This window comes from Mastigoproctus giganteus, chromosome 8, assembly GCF_048544385.1.
Source record: "Mastigoproctus giganteus isolate SK-2022 chromosome 8, ASM4854438v1, whole genome shotgun sequence".
NCBI lineage: Eukaryota > Metazoa > Arthropoda > Arachnida > Uropygi > Thelyphonidae > Mastigoproctus > Mastigoproctus giganteus.
Genome location: NC_143582.1, coordinates 70,337,673 through 70,358,496, shown reverse-complemented (window position 1 = coordinate 70,358,496; position 20,824 = coordinate 70,337,673). Strand labels below are relative to the sequence as shown.

The 20,824-nt window shown below is 35.0% G+C and overlaps 1 protein-coding gene across 2 annotated transcripts in view; it reads left to right on the top strand.

Annotated features, from left to right (window-relative positions):
* The window catches only part of Sec24CD (COPII coat complex component secretory 24CD), a 334,964-nt gene that overhangs the window by 199,015 nt on the left and 115,125 nt on the right, over positions 1-20,824 (top strand). For both annotated transcript variants that reach the window (XM_090380568.1, XM_090380567.1), the window contains exon 11: positions 5,600-5,712. In XM_090380568.1, coding sequence (XP_090236694.1) covers positions 5,600-5,712 — 113 coding nt within the window. The remainder of the gene's footprint in view (positions 1-5,599; positions 5,713-20,824) is intronic.

The following is a 20,824-nucleotide window of genomic DNA, read 5'->3' as shown; positions in this document are numbered from 1 at the left end:
TTTTTACAGTTTTTGCAGAGTAATTCCAAAGTCCATGTACTTGTCAGTTGCTGTGCACTGTTTATGCAATGCTTTTTTTTATTAGTGTGAAGTTTCAAATTGCATATTTTTTATAGTTCAAAGTTAATTGCCTTTCCACTCACATGAGTTCTTTATGAAAGTTTTTTTTTTTTTTTTTATTGCTTTTGCATAATAGACACACAGAAACAAAATGTTGATATTCTCTCAGAATGAATGCTACTGTACAAAGCAAGATACAGAGTAGACTTTATATAGACTTTTTCAAGCTGTGAAACATGCCAGATTTGAAATAAATTTTGAAAAAATTCTGAAATGGAATTGAAGAATAGTAATTAACATATACATATTTATTTTAGAAGTATTCATAAACAGAAATATATGCTTGTTTAATTCTGAACAAGCCGAAATTCTGCTTGTTTAATAGTTTTATCACCTGAAAAATGGGCCACACTAAAGCATATAACATGTTTTTTAGTTTTCAGAATTAACTTTTTTAAAAAAAAAAAAATACAAGTCATAACAGTAATAGAAAAACAGCATTTTTTAAATATTTAATTTTTTTATTAAAAAAATAGTTACATAAAATAAGTATTGTAGTCCATTAAGAAAAGATGAAATATTAGTTATTGTCCAAGCAGAATTCAAAAATACCCAAAATTTATGCGTATTTTTGGGTTATGGGTAAAAATACCCAAAACTTAGGAGCAGAAATTGTTGAAGATAAACGTTAAAAAGACACCTGGGGTGGATGAATCTCTCCAGTTATATTAAAGGAGGCAGCAAAGGAAGTAATCAAACCCTTAGCCATAATTATGAGAGCTGCCTTGGACTTTAGAGGTACCCATTGGCTGGAGATTTGAATGTGACCCCAATTCACAAAGGAGGATCAAAGGGTGACAAGTAATTACAGACCTGTTAGTTTAACTTCTGTTCTGGGGAAATTAATGACAACACTTCGGGAAAATTCGGGGAAATCTAGACAACATTTCGGTCATAGTTCAGACACAGCATGGATTTGTTAAGAGGTCTTGTCTGACCAATTTGATTGGATACTGTGATGTGGCCCACCATAGTGCTCATCCTGTCAGAAGCAACTTAGTCCGTCATTTTCTGGTTATTGTCCCTTACATTCAACCATCCAGTCAAACACTTTTCAGTCACTCTCTGCATTGAATATCACCTGATTTATCTAATTTCTTAGGAAATTAAGCAAATATTGAACTTTTATTATATCTAAAACATTGGTTTGTACAGAAGCATATAATTTAACCTCTCTAACAATACGCTTTTTTGTGAATTAACGATGAACACACACAATTTGGTCTTAGTAGCCCTTGTGTTGTTAGACCAAACAACAACTGTGATGTGGTCACAAAGGAACTGGATGAAAAAAAAATAATTTAGATATCATATACTTGGATCTTAGGAAAGCTTGAGGCGCCTCCGTAGCCAGGTGGGCAGGAGCAGCAGTGCGTAGTACACGCTTCTTGATTAGACCAGGGTTCGAGCCCGTGACCACCAAATACGGAGGATGTGGAAAGGTCAGGGAATGACCACCGCATACCCCCGGAGCAATATGGCCTTAGTTGCTAATGCTCCTAAAAACCAAATAACAACAACAATAGGAAAGCTTTTGATACTGGTGCACATGGAAGGCTACTGTACAAATTGGAGCACTATGGCATTAAGGGCAAAATGCTGCTATGGATAAAGGGATGATTGAGTGGGAGAAGACAGAGTGGTAATGAATGGACACTGCTCTTCATGGACTAATGTTATTAGTGGAGTCCCCCAGGGTTGTGTTGGGTCCATTGTTGTTTTCAGTATTTATTAATGATACTGATGATGGTATATATATCAGGGTTAATGTCCAAGTTTGCAGATGATACGAAGGTTGGCAGGGTTGTTAATGCCAGTACACTACTGCAACAGGATGTGGAAATGTTGAGCAGGAAGGATGTCAAGCTGCTGGAACGAGTACAGAGAAGGGCAACAAGATTAGTAGTAGTAGCAGCAGTGGCATGTGATGCAAGAAAACATGTTTATGCCGCATAGGCCAAAAAAAAAAAAAATTACAAAACAATTCCCTCTAAATGTTTGTCCAGTTCCTCCTTAAATTTATTTAACCTATCAATTTCCACAACAACAGATGGAAGTTTGTTCCAGCAATTAACCACCTGCTGGCTAAAGGCAAATTTCTGCACATCTGTCTTTCCTCAATTTAAATTTATACCCTCTTAGGTTCGTAATCTGAGCAAGTGGAAGAATCCCATCAGAATTCAGCATGCTCAACCCATTCAAGGCCTTATAAACCTCAATCAGATCACCTTGCAGGTGCCTAGTCTCCAGTTGCTGCAATTTGCAGAACTTAAGCCCCTCTTGGTAAGAGTATCCCTTCATTCCCCTCACCAATCTTGTTGCCTTCTCTGTACACACTCCAGCAAATCTACATCTTTCTTAAAATGAGGTCTCCAGACCTGTATGCAGTACTCAAGGCGTGGCCTGAACATTGCCTTATACAGAGGGACAATCACCTCCTTTTCCCTGCTAGCAAAATTCCTGTATATTATTGACAAAACCCCATGACCTGCACTGGCAGCCTGTCTGCATTGCTCAGAAAACTTCATATCTGACTACACAATTACTCCCAGGTCTTTTTCATTTTCTACCACCTTAAGTGTAGTACCACACAGTTGGTACATTTCTCTGGGGCTACTTCTACCCATATGCAGTACTTTGCATTTGTCAATGTTAAACTTCAGTTGCCACTTCTCAGCCTATCTGCCCAAATTTTCTAGATCCTGTTGCAGTAGCACACTGCCATTACTGTCATTAACAACCCTGCCAACCTTTGTATTATCTGCAAACTTCGACACTAAACCTGATATACCTTCATCCTCAGTTATTAATCAAAATCATTAGTGAATGGAACAAAGGGTTGCTCTTACGAAGAAAGGCTTAAGATTTGCAAGTTAGTGTCTGGTGACTAGGCACCTGCGAGTTCATCTGATTGAGGTGTATAAGGCCTTAAATGGTTTGAGCAAGCTCAGTGCTGATGGGATTCTGCCTCTTGCCCAGATTAATCACCTGAGAGGACATAAATTCAAATTGAGGAAAGACAGTTGTAGAATATATGTGCTGAAATTTGTCTTTAGCCAGTGTGTGGTTTTGATTGCTGGAACAAACTTCCATCTGTTGTTATAGAAGTTGATAGCTTAAATAAATTCATGGCAGAACTAGACAAACATTTGGAGCAAATGGATGGGTTAAATGGGAAGGGGTTTTTTTTTTTTTTTTTTTTTGGCTGATGCTGTAGAAGCTTGCTTTCTTGCATCATATGCTTCTGCTAATGCTGATATTATTTCCAGAAAATAAAAAAGAAAATTGGCACCTGTCAGGTGCCATATTGCCATTTGTGTAATAAGTTTTTCACCACTACCACTTGGCTTAAATATCGCTATGCATGATATTTAAATAGTAAAGTATACTAGATACTTGACTCTTTTAGATGGTTGATGCATTAAAAACTGGAGTTAAAATGCAGCAAGCATTTTCTATGAAAGAAAAAAATTTTAAAAATACACTAAACTGCATAAACTAAACTCAATATAAGCAAAGAACAAATAAAACTGAGTATCAGGTATTTGACTTTATGCCCTCTAGACTAGCTGATCATAAAAAAAAATTCATTACTGTAAATAATTCAAGCTTTAGTCAGTATGCTTGATACCAAGCAGTTGTTTAAATTTGTGATTTTGTTTGTTTCATGTGCTTTTATTTACATAAGAAGCTTAGCATGCCTTGGTGGCACCGCTTGTGTGCCGTTTGACATACAGATGCGTCATGTGGCAGCAAACCTGCTAAGTGATTCAGGAGACAGCTAATTTGTATCTATGGCTGTGTTTTATACTAAGAATAAGGCTTTCAGCTTCCTGATATTTCTATCAGGAAGCTGAAACCTGGTGGTGGTGCTCCTTTGCAAACTGGCAATATATCTGACTTGGTGCCTTTGGATAGCCTTTTTCAGGTTTTTTAAAATTTGTTTGAACAGTACCAATATATAATTTTTTCTTGATGGATTGCAATACTTGTTGCATATAACTTTTTATTTTTTAATAAATTAAATATTTAGAAACTTCTATATTATTTCACGCTTTTATTTTTCGAAAAAAAAATGAATGAAAAAAATAAAGTTCTAAACAAAATATAACATGGATCTGTTAGTCACTTCCATTTTCCAGTTTAAAACACCATTAAAGAGTGAGAAATTTAATGTGTACCTATATTTTCACAGGGCACTTGTCACATAGCAAAGTTTCTTAGTGATATCTGCAAAATGAATTGTGCGTGGACTTTACAAATATTTCATCTTTTTAATAGATTGCAATACTCACTGTATGTAACTTTATTTTTTAATAAAAATTTTAATATTAAAAAAATGCCTTTTTTACATCTTATTTTCAAAAAAATTAATTCAGCTGAAAGGAAAAGAAATAATTTTAGACATAATATTAACACGAAGTTATTAGTGTCTCCATTTTCCAGTTTAAGAGACCATTATGAGTGTGAAATTTTAAATGTGTGCATGTGCATATATTTTTGCTTATTATGTATATAAATATTTTTAAAAAAAAATTGAAAAACATATATATTTGATACTATTATTTCCATTTTCAGATTTCAAAATGTGCCCTGTGGTATGTTCCTCCTGTAGAATAATGTTCATCCTGAGAGAATATTAAATTTTTTTTCATCTTTATTATTCAAAAACAAATACAAATACCCCTATAAGACTGCCAACTTTCATAGAACTAGTGGAAGACAAAAACTATGAACTATAAACAAATATATAATTCAATTTCTTAGAAACGTCAGCTTTTCCCATCAACTGATAGTTACATAGTTGGTGAGAGGGAACCTGATACCAACATGAATAATCTGTGAAAATTGTAAAAAAATCAAAAGTATGATTATATTTAGGAAGGCATAAAAAGTTTCAGGTTTTTAATCATTTATTACCTATGAACACTGGATTATTATTTCAGAAAGGCACTTATTAGGTGCCTCCCACGTTGTCTAAGTTTATTTAGATTTTAGTTATATGAATAAGAATACAGTAATTACATGCACTGTACATTTCTGCTAATGGATTTTTGAATTCACAATGTCTGAAATTATGTACTAATCTGGAAAATAAATGGTAAACACTGAAATATTAATGATAAAAATAATAAAGTAGATGAAGAAGCCATTTAATACCAAACAGGCAAAGTATATGAAGGTGGGGGAGGGGAATGAAGCAAAAGTGTTAATCTTCTGCCTGAGAATAAATGGAAATAGGAATTTGTGAATACTTCTTTTTTATTCATTTGAAGATGTCTTTATTTACTGCATTTTTTTTTCTCTTCTAGTACCTTCATGGTATATTTTTATATACCATGTGTATATAAAAATTAAACAGTTATTTAAAACAAAAATGGGTGATAATTTCACTTTTAGAAACATTACTTTTTTCTCTTTACTTTTTTTTTGTTTTCAATATAAATTTAAATTTCAGCCTCTGTATTTTCTTTTAAAGGGAAGTCTTGCTCAGCCACAAATGTTAGTAGTGTCAGATGTGCAAGACATGTTTATGCCACTTCTAGATGGATTTTTAGTAAAGTTGCAGGAAGCAGAAACTGTTATAGACAGGTAACTGAATGTAAAATATTTTGCTAAACAAATATGGTTATTGCAAATGTTCTTTATGCATGTATTGTATTCTTATTGCACTGTATTGAAGAATTAAAGAACAGACAAGTTTTCCACTAAGTATTCAGACTAATCTTAAACATGAAAAATAGTTCATTCTGTGAAGTTTCAGTGAATTTTTACTAATTTGCTAAACAAAATCAAGTCCATTCTTATTAGGTGTGGATTAAATTTCTTTATTGACTAAATGAGAAATGGAGTAACTTTTTTTTTTTTTTTTTTAAGTACTCACCCTCATGTAAGTTAGTGCAATAGCATCATTTCTGTACACAGTAAACCAACCAAAGTTGTGCAGTGGCATCTTTATATAACATCTCATACTGAATTTCTTCATAAGGAGTTGCCTATCTTGAATAAGTAATGCTTCCCCAGTAGAGAAGACTATTGTTACTTATTCTCAGTGGGTACCACCACCATTTTTAGCCCTCAATCCTATCAGTACTCACTCTTTAATGCCATATAAAAATAAAATGTTCATAAAAAAATGAAAGGGCAAAGAAAATAAGTTAAATTTAAAGAAAAATTCACCAAAAGAATGTGCACATCGTTCTGATTATCCTAAATAAGAGAGAGAGAGAGAGAGAGAGAGAGAGAGAGAGAGAGAGAGAGAGAGAGAGAGAGAAAGAAAGAAATGCTGGTAACTGAAACCAAAAATTTTCTGAAACAACTATCATTAGCCATACTGATGACCAGTGCTATTTTTTGTAAAAAAAAATAGGTGCCGGTACTCATTCTTTGCTATCAGGAAAAATTCTGTGCTGGCACGCAGTGGGTGTCAGCCATGCCAGCTGTTTTCGTCTGTTAAGGAGATCACGTGACACTGGGCAGAGTCTCAGCACCTGTCAATCACGGCTGTATCGCTAGCAGTCAGAATGCTGTACCCGATACCGAATCTCTACCAAATTGAAAAGTAAACTAAAAACTTATTTCCTGATATTGTTACTTCGGTAGTAATGTTTTCAAAATAAGAAAGACAAAAATAATTTTATTAACACAGTTTATTAAGCATAAATTTACTATACAAGTATATAAAAAATAAGTAAAATGTAAAAATAATTTCATAATGAAGTTTTATAAAATATTCCAAATTTTTATTAAGTTCTCATCTGGCGCAATATGCCGAGTTCTTTTCTTACTGTTTGTGTCTGTTGCTAGATGATGTTTCTGAAGTAGCCACGAATCAATGTATTTTGTTGGATCGAAGTGTGTCAGCAGTGGGCTACAATTTTAAGAAACAGTAGTAAAGAAAATGTTTTTGTCATCATCGAAGCTCTGGTTGGGCTGACGATCAGATTCATTTGTGAAAATCCTCGTTCACATTCACTTGATGAAACTGGTATCATACTCAGAGCATTCATTAAATTCTTCAATTCTTCCGAAATCATCTTTTCAATTAGGTATTCCCGAAACCCACGAATTGTATCTCTTTCATTTAACTGAAACCTAATCAATAATTTTCTAATTTCATTCTCACCAAATGTCACTTGAGAGTTAGTATCTTCAGGCCAATGTTTCCTATCAAGTACTCTGGCCGACGCTGCGAAATCAGCACTTTTACTATCAAGCAGCCTGCTTTCTACTGATTGTTTCAAAGTCCTATAGATAGCCCCTGGATCGATTGGAGAATAATTTCTGTAGTCTGTGAAACTCCTTGAAGTAGTAGATTTTCGGCAGCTTTGGCGGTATTTCTGTAATTCTGTCCCGGAACTGTTTGTCTTTCAAGAAAAAGTTGTACAACAATTTCTATTTTTTTATTTGCCCTGAACAAATCTATATCGCGCTCCTGCAAGTCCAAGCTCAAGTCTGATAATTTTTGAAGAGCATCACACATTAAACCTAAGTCTAATATAAAGTTTGTAGTCATAATTTTCTTCTGCAATTCTTCATATGTACATCTTTCTTTCTGGTCCCGCATCGAGTCATTCTTTGCTTCTTGAAAATGATTAACTAATGTCTCAGTTATTCCAAACAGCTGAAACAGACCAGAAGCTCGATGCCACCCATTGTATGCTTAAAATTCTGCCAATTTTTAATAGTTCAATATCCAGTGATTTGGCACACACACCTTCAATTCTCTGGCATTTTTTGGCGGCCTGTTATACATGACATAAAGTTTATCAATAAATGCTTTAAATCTATCGATACCTGCAACAGATTTCACAGTATCACCAACTGATAGTTCTAATCGGTGATTAAAGCAATGCCACACTATTAAAGAAGGGAATTTTTGTTTCATTAGTTTCGTAATGCCACTTTTACTACCCATCATAACATCTGCACCATCACATGTGACACAAACTGAGTTTTTAAATAGTTTTCCGTCATACTGTATGACTGAAGACAATCGAGCAGAGAATGAAATATCCCTTTTGCAGTAACACTTTAGAGTTCAATCAAGTCCAGAAACAAATTTACGGGAGATCTCATTCCACAGTCAAATATACAAGTTCGAACGTAAATGATCAAAGCGGATTTCTTACTCACCGTGGTCGATTTGTCAATTATCAGTGAAATTTTACTGTTCGACTTAACGATCTTATTAACCAAATTTTTTCCCATTTCATCACTAATGTGGTTCAAGATGTTAATGCAAGCGTTTGTTGAATGAAGAATACGACCCATGTCAATCCCATTTAATTCCTGTCGGTCAGTCTCTGATTCAAAATTATGAAAAGACTGATTTTCTTTGTCACCTTATATACGGTGCGAAAAATTTTTGCTGTTATTAATTTTTCATGCAATAAACTCTTTAAACAGATTTTCAAAAGGGTTCTTTCAAGCAGTTTTATAGCAGCTTTATGTCCCGCTGTTTCCTTGTGATCGAAAATTTTCTTAAAGACAATAGCTGTTGCTGTCTGCTTTCCCCAAAATAGGTAACTTCATTATTTGCCCATTCCTTAGAAATCTTCATGCCCATCTTCTTCTCCACTCCAAGAGTTCCAATTTGTTTACATAATGCACAACCAAGTCTCTTATTTTGATAATTTAGCCAATTATACTTCGCACAAATCATTTTTTTTGACCAACAGTCCAGCAACTTGGCCAGTCATTTATGTCAGTCATCCCTTGCTGTTGGATGCGGATACCATCAGGAACAAAAACAGTGTTTGACACAGTTTCTGTAATTAGGTCTTGACTCACATTTTCACTTGTTTTTAATTTCTTAACAATGGAGGGTGAGAAGAAACTAGTAATTCTTTTCATTTTGTACTTTACGGTTCAAGATAGCTTTTTTCTAATACTAATTCACTTACAATCTGATTACCACATGGGCAAATAAATAAAACTGTTGCATCTGAATTGAAAATGCACAAATACAAAGTTTTGTTGAACAAACTTTTACATTGTAACAAAAGCCACAGAAACATTAGTGGCAAACCAATAGGAGCCCCTACGAAATGGCATTTCCAAAGGGGGGGGGGAAGAGTCAAGAAAGAGGTACATGAGTTCCCTGAAGTGGGTGGTACTTATTAGATGAACAGAACACCTGCGAAAGTGAGATAATCCCCAATAAATCTACAGTCGGAACTGCTATATAACTAAGTCGATTGTTCCTTGCAAAAATTTGTTAAACAAAAATTTCATTATAAAGAAATATGACCTTTTCCACAATGAAAAATAATTCAACATTCAGAAATACAGTAAAAGATGGTAAATATATTTTCTAAAATTTCAAAACAATTTATTAATACATAATAAATTAAGATACAATTTTTTTTTTTTTTTCATACAACATGATGCACACAATATTAGACACTTAAGAATTATTTTACAAAATATTTGGTTATCTTTTGTTGTATACTGTATATCGATCATTTACAATTTTTTTGCATTTGTTTTAACATACCTTTTGTATTCTCAGGAACATCTTCACACCACAGGCCACGACAGAGTTTGAAAAGCTGCCAACATTTCATGTTTAGAAGGTTTAATACCTTCATTTTTCTTTTCTTGTCATTGATATTGTTATTAGCTCTTTGAACTAGTTCTTAAATTTGAATTTTTTTTTCGTGAAACTGTCTAAAATGTGGAAGTCATTGAGGTACTGTAACCATGTAAATAGAGATATGTAAAATTTACAGAATCATTTACGGAAAAAAACACTTCTGCGAAACAACAGTTGATTATTTGCAAAGAACACCACTCTCTCCTAATTCCCGAAGAGGGTGCTTACAATAGAAGGGTGACCAGAGTCCATTGTTCGCATCGGGAATACCCCTTGACCAGCGCAAGTTCTTGGTATGTGGGACAGGTGGTCGGATAGGATTTAAGAGTATCACTAAGTGGAATAATCCCTTTAGCTTTCTTAATTCGTGCAGCAGCACTAATTGCCTGAAGACCAGACATGTGAACAGTGTGTACTGAGTCTCCCTAATCTGTTCGTTATATGAAAATTTTTTTCACTCAACCGAAACTATTTTAAGTTTGTTAAACAGCGGTCCGACTGAGTAATCTAAAATTCCAGAAATGGTTATAAAGTTTTATATAGAAAATATCTTAACAACAGACAGTGAAAAATGCAAATTTAGTTAAATAACTTTAAGCGTATGTATTTGAATAATGGTTAAACGTGTGGAAAAAAAAAAAAAAAATTACTGAATATTTCAAATTTCGAAATGTATTGCATGCAAATGTCACATGCTGTTAAAAAAAAAAAATGGGCCGGTACACTGTACCGTTGCGTACCATCACAAAAAAAGCCCTGCTGATGACTAACGACAGTTGTTTTCCTCTAATATAGCAGTTTTATTCAAACTGATATGGAGGAATATATGGTTGAGTAAGCATCTGGTTCAGTCTAATTACAATCAAAATTAGAAAAATTAATGTCATCAAGACAACATAACACCCTTTGGAAATTTTCAGCCGAATTTTCAGAAGAAAGTGGGTATTAAGAAAAGGGAAGGTGGAATACTCTTTTCTCAGTAAGACTTGATTTATTGGTTAAAAAATCCTTAAATTGTATTGCTAATTAGCTCATAACTAATTTTATCAAGGATTTTTGGTTATTCTACAGAATCCCTTTAAAATTCAAATTCACACAAGCTAAGCACACAATAGGGCTTTTGCTTGTGTGAATATATTGTATTAGGGGATAGAATAAATCTTTGGCTGCTCTGTTTAATTCAATTGGATAGATTCCATCAGATAGATTTCAGGAAAGCTTTTGACACTGTTGCGCATGGAAGACTATTGTACAAATTGGAGCAGAATGGTATTAAGGGTAAGTTGCTACAATGGATAAAAGGATGGTTAAGTGGGAGAAGACAGAGGGTGGTAATCAATGGGTGCTGCTCTTCTTGGACTAATGTTATTAGTGGAGTCCCACAGGGTTCGGTGTTGGGTCCACTGTTGTTTTGTATATTTATCAATGATATTGATGAAGGTATATCAGGCTTAGTGTCGAAGTTTGCAGATGATACAAAGGTTGGGAGGGTTGTTATTGACAGTAATGGCAGTGTGCTACTGCAACAGGATCTAGATAATTTGGGCAGATGGGCTAAGAAGTGGCAACTGAAGTTTAACCTTGACAAATGCAAAGTACTGCATATGGGTAGAAGTAACCCCAGAGAAACGTACCAACTGTGTGGTACTACACTTAAGGTGGTAGAAAATGAAAACGACCTGGGAGTAATTGTGCAGGCAGATATGAAGTTTTCTGAGCAATGCAGACAGGCTGCCAGGGCAGGTCATGGGGTTTTGTCAATGATATATAGGAATTTTGCTAGCAGGGAAAAGGAGGTGATCATCCCTCTGTATAAGGCAATGGTCAGGCCACGCCTTGAGTACTGCGTACGGGTCTGGAGGCCTCATTTTAGGAAGGATGTAGATTTACTTGAGTGTGTACAGAGAAGGGCAACAAGATTGGTGAGGGGAATGAAGGGATCCTCTTATCAAGAGGCTTAAGTTCTGCAAATTGCAGTGGCTGGAGACTAGGCACCTGCGCAGTGATCTGATTGAGGTGTATAAGGCCTTGAATGGGTTCAGCACGCTGAATTCTGATGGGATCCTTCCACTTGTTCAGATTACGAACCTAAGGGGGCATAAATTCAAATTAAGAAAAGACAGATGTAGATTAGATGTGCGGAAATTTGCCTTTAGCCAGCGGGTGGTTAATTGCTGGAACAAACTTCCATCTGTCATTGTGGAAGTTGATAGGTTGAATAAATTTAAGGAAGAACTGGACAGGCATTTGGAGGGAATGGTGTGTGTTTTTTTTTTTTTTTTTTTTTTTGGCTGATGCTGCATAAGCTCATACATTTGCTTTCTTGCATCACATGCCACTACTACTACTAGCCCTAGATTCCTTATTTAATTTTAGCATCAATTTCTCCTCCAGCTTCCTTTCAGTTATAAAATTATTTAACTTCCAATTAGATATACATATAGTATCCCCATCCATAAAAACTTCACGTGGATGCAGAATATTTATTGTTTGTTAGTAGCCTATACATGATCATCAGTAGTTGTGACTTTCATATCTAGTGGACCAGTGTAATTCAACCTGTTCCTTTCAGCGTTAATTCTTAGTGCAATTTAACATCAATCTTAGCCACTTGTCTTTGCATTCTTAGTTAGGGACCACTCATAATCAATAATTAAAAAATTTCTATTTTTTAATTATTGATTAACATGTTTTGCTGCCTTTACACATGTGTAAAACAACATTAGGAGAGTGCTGTATAAGCGGTCATTATTCAAGCAGTCAGTCAGTCAGTGAGTGCCATAAACATAGCCACATGAAATTAATAGTTACTCGGTACTGGCACACTGTTTGAATGCTTTTTAGCAGGGTTTGTGTTATGTACATAACTTAATTAATTTATTTATGTACATGAATAAACTTTTTTTATAAAATTCTAAGATTTTTTTCTGATTTACAACTCAGCTCGAAAGTAAGAGTTTGCTTTTAATAATGAATTCCAAACTTTTAATTTTCAACCATTATGTAAGAATTGTTGGAATGCCAGGGATGTTGGAATGTTTTTGTGTTTTTTAAAACATTCCAAAAATGATGACCCATTGAATGCATCTCTCACATTTAGGTGGCAGCAAATGTGTTAATGGTTATCATGGCAACATTATTTTCAAGGGACCCCTCTCAGATGTCCCAGCACCACCTTCGGGCTAAGGAATTCACAACAAGGAACGTTAAATATTTTAAAATCTTTTTCATGTAATTACAAAGATCATCAAGATCTATATTTTTCCACCATAATAGTCATGCAGCTAGATGTGTATATGGTGTACATTTAAACAAGTAATGTGTTGTTTATCATACAAATATATAATTGTGCATCTCTTCTAAAAAAGAGGTACAATTATTTATGATAAACACATTATATATATATACACATCATTATTCTCTTATCTTCTATTCGCTTATCTATTATTATTCTATTCTCGTATTTCTCTTCAACTAGGCTCAGCATTTTGTTATTAATAACTTCTCCATCTATATTTATTTTATTTTACTTTCATTTGTGACACTTATTTATTTATTTATATATATATATATATATATATATATATATATATAAATTACTGTATATACTTAATTGCTAGTTTTATGGGCTATAAGGAATAAACTCTTACTTGGAATTATAGTTTTCAGATATATGGTGTTAATGCTATTTATAACTGATATTTAAAAATTATAAATTAAACATTATGCACACATTGACAGAATTAGGGCATGATCCTATCTAATTTTTGTGTTTGTGTTTGTTGTGTAATTTATAATTGGGTGGGAAGCGTTTCAGGCATTAAGGCCTACCGGTACTGTCTAGCCATTTGGAGTGCTAGCAGGTACTGGTTCGCCTAAAGATTTGTTGTAAAATTAAATTAAAAGCAATTTAAAAGGTTAGAGGAAATGGGTAAAATAAGATAACGTTAAAGGATTGTAAAAACAATTCGAAAAAGGAATACGGTATGGAATAAAAGGTTAGAGAAGAAGGAAAGGGAGGGGATTACATTCATCCATGTGGACAGATAGCTATATTAAATGAATGTCTCATGCATACCTGTTTCTGTAGTCCCAATAACAATCCACCCTTTTTTTTTCCTTTTTCCTTCTTCTCTAACCTTTTATTCCATATTGTATCCTTTTTCAAATTGTTTTTATACAGGGTCCTGAGCTGAATATCATCATTCTTCTCTTTCTTGGTGACTACTTTCTACTTCTGTCTGTCTCTCTCTCTCTCTCTCTCTCTCTCTCTCTCTCTCTCAGGGTAATTCAGAATTTTTTTTTTTTTTTTTGGCTGGTGCAGCATAAGCCTCAGGCTTCCTTGCACCATATGGCTAATAATAATAATAATCCTTTAGCCTTATCTTATTTTAATTTTCCCATTTCCTCTAACCTTTTAAACTGCTTATTAATTTAATTTTACAATATAAGTTATCCTTTTGAGATATTATTTGTTGTTTAATACTTGCAATTAATGCAAAAGAATGGTGACATTTTTCTCTTCTAGTGTTGCTGCTTAGGGAGCACAGCAACTGATGATTACTTTAACATCTTCAGAGTCAGTGAGAAGGAGAGCTCATTGCATGTGGGTACAGCTGTAAAACTGTACGTTTGATTACAGATTTAAAACTTTACATTGGTTGTGTGGCATTAAATCTATTTTTTTTGTGCATATCAATTGTGTTGCTATTTAAGAAAGACTAACCACAGATCTGCTTCTAGAGTTTTTCTTCTGTTTTCAAAACTACTTTGTTGAGTCAAGTTTTGGTAAAATACAAATATGCTGCCCTACCATTAATATTCATACACCTGCATATCTATATCTACAATTAACCTCAAATAACCTAATAATGTGTGCCGAAACCTTTAGCCTCTAGTCTGTGTAAAACTCTCCAACAGTGTTTTGTAAATGTCCTATGATATTTTCGATCATTAAGGTGGTGACCAGTTCAGCTCTGTTTTTTGGGCACTGTCTCCTCACATGCACTTCATCCAGTTCATCCGAAAGGTCAGGGCCCTGGGCTGGCTAGTCTAACTTTTTGATGTTCATGTCATCACAAAATGAGCAGCATGATATGGAGTTTTATCCTGCCAACACAGGTATGAGCCTACCCCACCATGCTGCCTTATTGTAGGTAACACATTAATGTCCAGGATATCTAAGTAGACCAGCACCCATGCTAAAACAGCCAACTGTCCTAGGACAAACCATGGAAACAGCCCTATACCATCATGCTGCCTTGACCAAGCTTCTTTGTTGGGCGATACAAGTCCAACAGGTAGCTTTATGCCACACCCAAGCACGGCCATCAGACTATTAGACCATGAACTGTGACTCATTACTCCAAAGCACTGTTTTCCATTGGTATATAGTCCAGGAGTGGCAGTTTTACACCAAGCTAGACAGTGTCTGACATTAGTTGGGCTAATTAGTGGCTTGTGGTAAGCTACACAACTGTGGCAACCCCTTATCATGCAGTATCCTGCACACTGTGCTGGTGCTGACACGTGGCCCAGTCACCTCACTGAGGTGACTGTGTTGCAATGTGAGTTGTATGTGCTGCAACGATGCAGATCTCTTCAACAGACAATTCTTTGCAGGGGGCTTTCTGTCATGTTTAGTCAGGTTTGGATATTTCCCAGGTTGTTCCGTGACAGTTTCAGTACCTATCCACTTTCATTTACAGATTACATCACCAATCATCAATCTAGGCATCTTCAGTGCCATAGATATGTAATGTATAGACTAATTCTTTGTGTCACCCTATTATCATTCTGCACTCTGTTCATTGCAGCAGGCGCCTCCGTAGCCAGGTGGGCAGGAGCACAGTGCGTAGCACACGCTTCTTGATTAGACCGGGGTTCGAGCCCGTGACCACCAAATACGGAGGATGCAGAAAGGTCAATGACCACCGTATATCTCCGGAGCAATATGGCCTTAGTTGCTAATGCTCCTAAAAACCAAAAAACAAAACAAAAAAAAAAATCATTGCAGCATCTGACATTCACAATCACACTATTGCATCCTCAAAGACCCAAGAGCATATTTATGGTTGACTGGATACATGGTGCTTGGATAAAATGTGACCAACTATCAGTGGGGAGGCTTCCAGATATTATTAGTAGGGAAAGGTATGCAATTCTGCTAAACATGATAGAAAGTTAAGTTTTCTGTTATTTTTTCATTAGTCCCTGAAATTGCTATGCCTACTTGTCTATCGAAAGATAGAACAGGACCAAGGTATGTCTGCTGGGAGCAAAGGTTGATGATGTTGTAGAGCAGATATCATCTTTTAAGGGCACAAAAGGTGATATTGTTGTACTAGTTGGCACTAATGATATTAATAGTAGGAGACCAGCGGAATTACTTAACAAGTACAGGTCAATGTTGAAAAAAAAAGCCAAATTCGGGTTGAATTTGAAAGTGCCTGCAATTCTGCCCAGACATGATAGGAGAGAGTATGATGAGAGCCTTGTCGATCAATTCTGCCCTAGAGAGATTGTGCAAGGCTCAAGGGGTAGAATTTTTCTTAGCCTGGTCTGTGCTTGTTAACAGTAAAGACTGCTGCTAGAGAGATGGTATACACTTAAATAGAAAGGGTGCAAGAATATTTTCTGATGCTATCAAGGCAATGTTAGGTGGGTTGGAAAACTGCTAGCTTGGGGTGATACACGGACTAATAGATTAACAGTAGCTGCTGGCAGAGATGAAAATGATTCTTGCACTGCTTCTATTGGAATGAGCCTGGAAAACAAGGCACAGGGGATTTCAGACTGCTGGGAATCATTGCAGAACAAGTAAATACATGGGCTGTATTAGGGTAGTTAAGGATAGGAACAAGTGCATGTATACTTGCGTGTACACCAATGCTAGGAGTTTGGTAAATAATTCTAATTGACAACCATTTTTCATATAGTTTTATAAGTTATGTCAGTTCAATAAATGACATGTATGTTACTGAAGGCAACATTTAATAAATCAGTAAATTATTGAATGGAATTGAATGTTATCTGCCTTCAGAGCTTATCCTCCTGCTACATCTACTGGAACTGCATTTCCCTTAAAAATCCCTCCCCATAATCCTGGGTCTTATTGCGCAAATTGCAAAGGAGCAGTTCTCCTTTCACACAGCCATATTTTGCAGAACTTTTTTTTTGCAGCCCATATTGCCAATGCTGAAGTGGTGTCTGAAACTTTACCAATGGCATGAGTGTATACCTAGGTTTAAACTTTTGATCCTCTGCATGGGATATCCCATTGGGCTGTTGTTTAAAAAGTTTTGAGCAATAACTTTAGTGTTGGTTGGAGCTGTTTTGCGTGTAAAAGTTGGGTGTATTTCATTCCTGCCATTGCACTCATCAGTAGTGGCAAAGAAATTGCAATTAACAGTGTGAAATTTTTACCAATGATGAGAGGGGAAACCTAAATTTTAATTTTTGTTCTTCTGTGCAGAGTATCCCCATGGGCCATTTGAAAAAAAAATTTTGGAACAGTGCATAAGGTATGTTCCAGCTGAAAGTGATTTTTTTCCAAAAAAGTCCGTTGTGATTTTCAGATTTGGTTGATATGACAGCATTGTCATGGCAAGGAAACTTGACTAATGTCTCAGAAGATAAACCCATCATTAAAAAAATAAATTACGAAAATTGAACAGAAAGTGAAAGCAAACCAGTGGGTGGGGGGAAAAAACTGACAAGCACACAAACATATAGAATTAATATGATCAGGTCTTTCTTCTACTGAATGTACTTATCATTTTAAATAATTTATTTTGCTGATAACAGCTTTTTTCTTTTTCTTTTTTGTTTTTTGATTGAAAATTGTCCAACTCGCTCAATTCACTGAAAATGACACTTATTTTTCACTTAAGTGTTACAAACAGTGACAACTGAGAAGCAGGTTTTTTGTAATTGCTTTTATTGTTACAAAAAAAAAATAAAAGTCACTGGGTCCAGTGAGTGCTTAGCAGAAACCGAATTTGCTGTAGCATTTAGTGGCATCACATAATGGTGTTTTAACAAAAATTTTGTTACATACTGCTGTCTATATTGAACAGTTCTAACATCCTAGAAGTGTGTGTGTGTCCCAGCTACGGTAAAATTTTGCAATTCTAATTAGCTAGCTATGTTTTCAGTTGTACAAAAATGGTTTTTGTAATATATATTAACCAAATTTTGTAGTAAATAAATTCATCATATAGAAAAGCCCATCCTTTAGTAGGGAATGGTATGTCCTTTGTATTAATGAGATTTTATAATTCCAAAGTTTACAGAAAGCAATAACACAAAAAAAGAGAAATGTAATCTACGCAAAAAAAGCCTTTTTTGTATGAACTATTAAACAAAACGTGATGGCGCAATATAGCCGCAGCAGCTTGTGCACCCTTAAGCACCCATACTACACACATAACATAATATTCCAATATGTGGATCTCTCTCTCTCTCTCTCTCTCTCTCTCTCTCTCTCTCTCTCTCTCTCTCTCTCGTTATGTAAAATTATACAAAACGAAAAAAATAACACTTTAATATATTAATGCATATTTATCAAACAACACGAGTAATAATGGCTGCAAAAATTAAACTTAGCATGTTCCCTGCTGCCTGTATTTGATAGTGCATCCAATATACTGAAAATTTCTGAATTTTCTGAAAATTCATAAATAATACTTTAAAAGTAAAAGTTTAGGATTCATAACTATAAGTGAACACTTACTTTTGGGTTATGAACAGAACAAGGAGCAAACCTCAAAATTTTATAAAAAGTTTATTCCATATATAAACTAACCTCAACACAAGAAAAGAACAAATAAAGGTATATCCCAAGTGTATAACAAAAAACTAAGTGTTGCTACAGATAGTAACGAGTTCAAACACAGTGTGCTGATATGAATCAATTCTTAATTTCATGTGCCTTTCCTTTTACAGCACTCATTTATTGACTGCTTAAGAATGATCCCTTGTATATTATGGCACAGCCTTTTGAACAATTAGATCCCTAAGGGCATATCACTATAGTAATTTTTGAATCTTATATGCATCAGAGGCAGTGAACATATTAACAGTGTCCTTCAGTAAGATGCAAAATAGATGACACTTCTAATTGGTGAAAGGTTTTAGAACCTATAGTTCTTAGTAGAACTGTGTGTGTGGCTTGAAAGACAGAAGATACTTGTTGGCAGTAGATTTGAATTTCTGTAGATTGTAATTTTCAGGAAATACACATGAAAGAAGGTTGTTCCAGAAAACAGAAGTGGAAGAGATAAATGAAGAAGAGGAAAAGTTGGTTTTGTCAGTTTGTAGTTGGTTGGTGAATGGATGATGATTGGTTTGGAAGAGAATGGATAAACAAAAGATACCAATTCAAAAGAACAGTGCAATGGAAGTATCTATAGAAAATGAGAAGTTTTGGGCACACTACTCCAGATGCGGGAACAATATTACATGGTAAGGAGGATTTGAGATTTGTGCAGAGTGATTAGTTAAAAAAACAAATACTGAAAAGAAAAATGTAAATCCAGTTTTTTTCATGCAAAGGAAGCAATATTTGCAATGTGCTTATGCAAGAGAGATTAGAAGTTATGATAATCCTTAGTAGAGATATGTGATCTTTTCTAGAAATGAGTGTCATTGCAGATGAGCATAGGAGTGAAGACTTTTTTGCATGAAATAAGATACTGAGTTTTAGAGAAATTAAAGTTGTCAGTTGATGGTTTCTCTATTACTTTGGAAAGAATAGAAATAAGTGCAGTGGGGCAATATTTGGATGGGAGAAATCTGTCACTCTTCGAAGAGTGAAAAATTTTGAACTGATTGATTCCTTTCAACCAGTTCCTAAAAAGGAATTGAGAACAATTCCTCTTTAGGAACTGGTTGAATATGAGCAAATTCCCCGTCATAAGGAAAAACACCAGTGGGATAAGAATGAGTGAAAAGGTGGCACAGAACAGGAGCACGGGTTTTGAGAAGACGTGAAGAAATGCCATCAAGACTTGAAGCTTTCTTCAGATCAAGAATGTTTAGATAGAATTCCTCTATTATCCTTTTGGAAGATCACAGGTGCATGTGTGCGCGCGCGTGCGCTGGTTATGGTATGTGGTTTACCATGATCGTCATTACAAGAGTTAGTTACAGGTATCGCTTGGCCATATCATAGTGAAAACTGAAATCTCGGTGTTTTTCTCTTTCCTGAAATGAATAGGATTATATGACTGCTTCCGCAGCAACCAGTGCAGGTAGTATGAACTATATTGATAGGTGCAATATGGCCTAAGTAACCATTGCACCAGAAACATGTGGGAGAAGATTTTACTGCTCAACCAAATGGATAATTTTTTTAATTTTTTGGCGTTTTATTGACTTAATTAGCATATCAATTTATTTTCTTTAAGTAGCTTTATAGTCCTAGCCATGCTCCTTAGTTTATTTTGAATTTAGATGGAGATTTTGTAGGTTACTACTTAGTATCTATAGAACCTTGTACTGTTCAAAACTTGCCGCCATTGTTGTAATATGTTAGATCGATGTGGAATAGACATGTCTCAAACTTGATAGTGTAAGGTACAAAGTAAAACTAGATAGTGTAATACATAGCACTGTATTAGTAATCTGTAGCTTAGTTAGTATTGTCAGTTAATCAATTAGTGTTTACCATATTTCCACATGTATAAGATGCACCCTTTTTCGAAAAATTTGGGGTCTAAAAACTGAGTGCATCTTATACAGTGGTTGTAGATTTTTTGCTTGCATTTCCCGTTTTTTCGTTCTTGTTGTCTTTGCACTCATAGTTTCACACTTGTTACCTGTATATTAGGTTATGTTTTGCCACGTTCTGCCCAGAAATGACTCAGAAAAGATTTTTGTACAGTGCTGAATTCAAGTTAAAAGTGATCCAGTTTGCAAAAGTGAATGGAAATCGTGCTGCTGAATGTAAGTTTGGTCCTCCTCCAACTGAGAAAACAATCCAAGACTGGCTATGGGAAGAAGATACCCTACTGAAAACACCATAGCAGAAGAAGGCCATGAGAGGCAAGTCAGCAAAATGGCCTGATTTAGAAAGGGAATTGAAGAGCAAAGGGCAATTGGAAT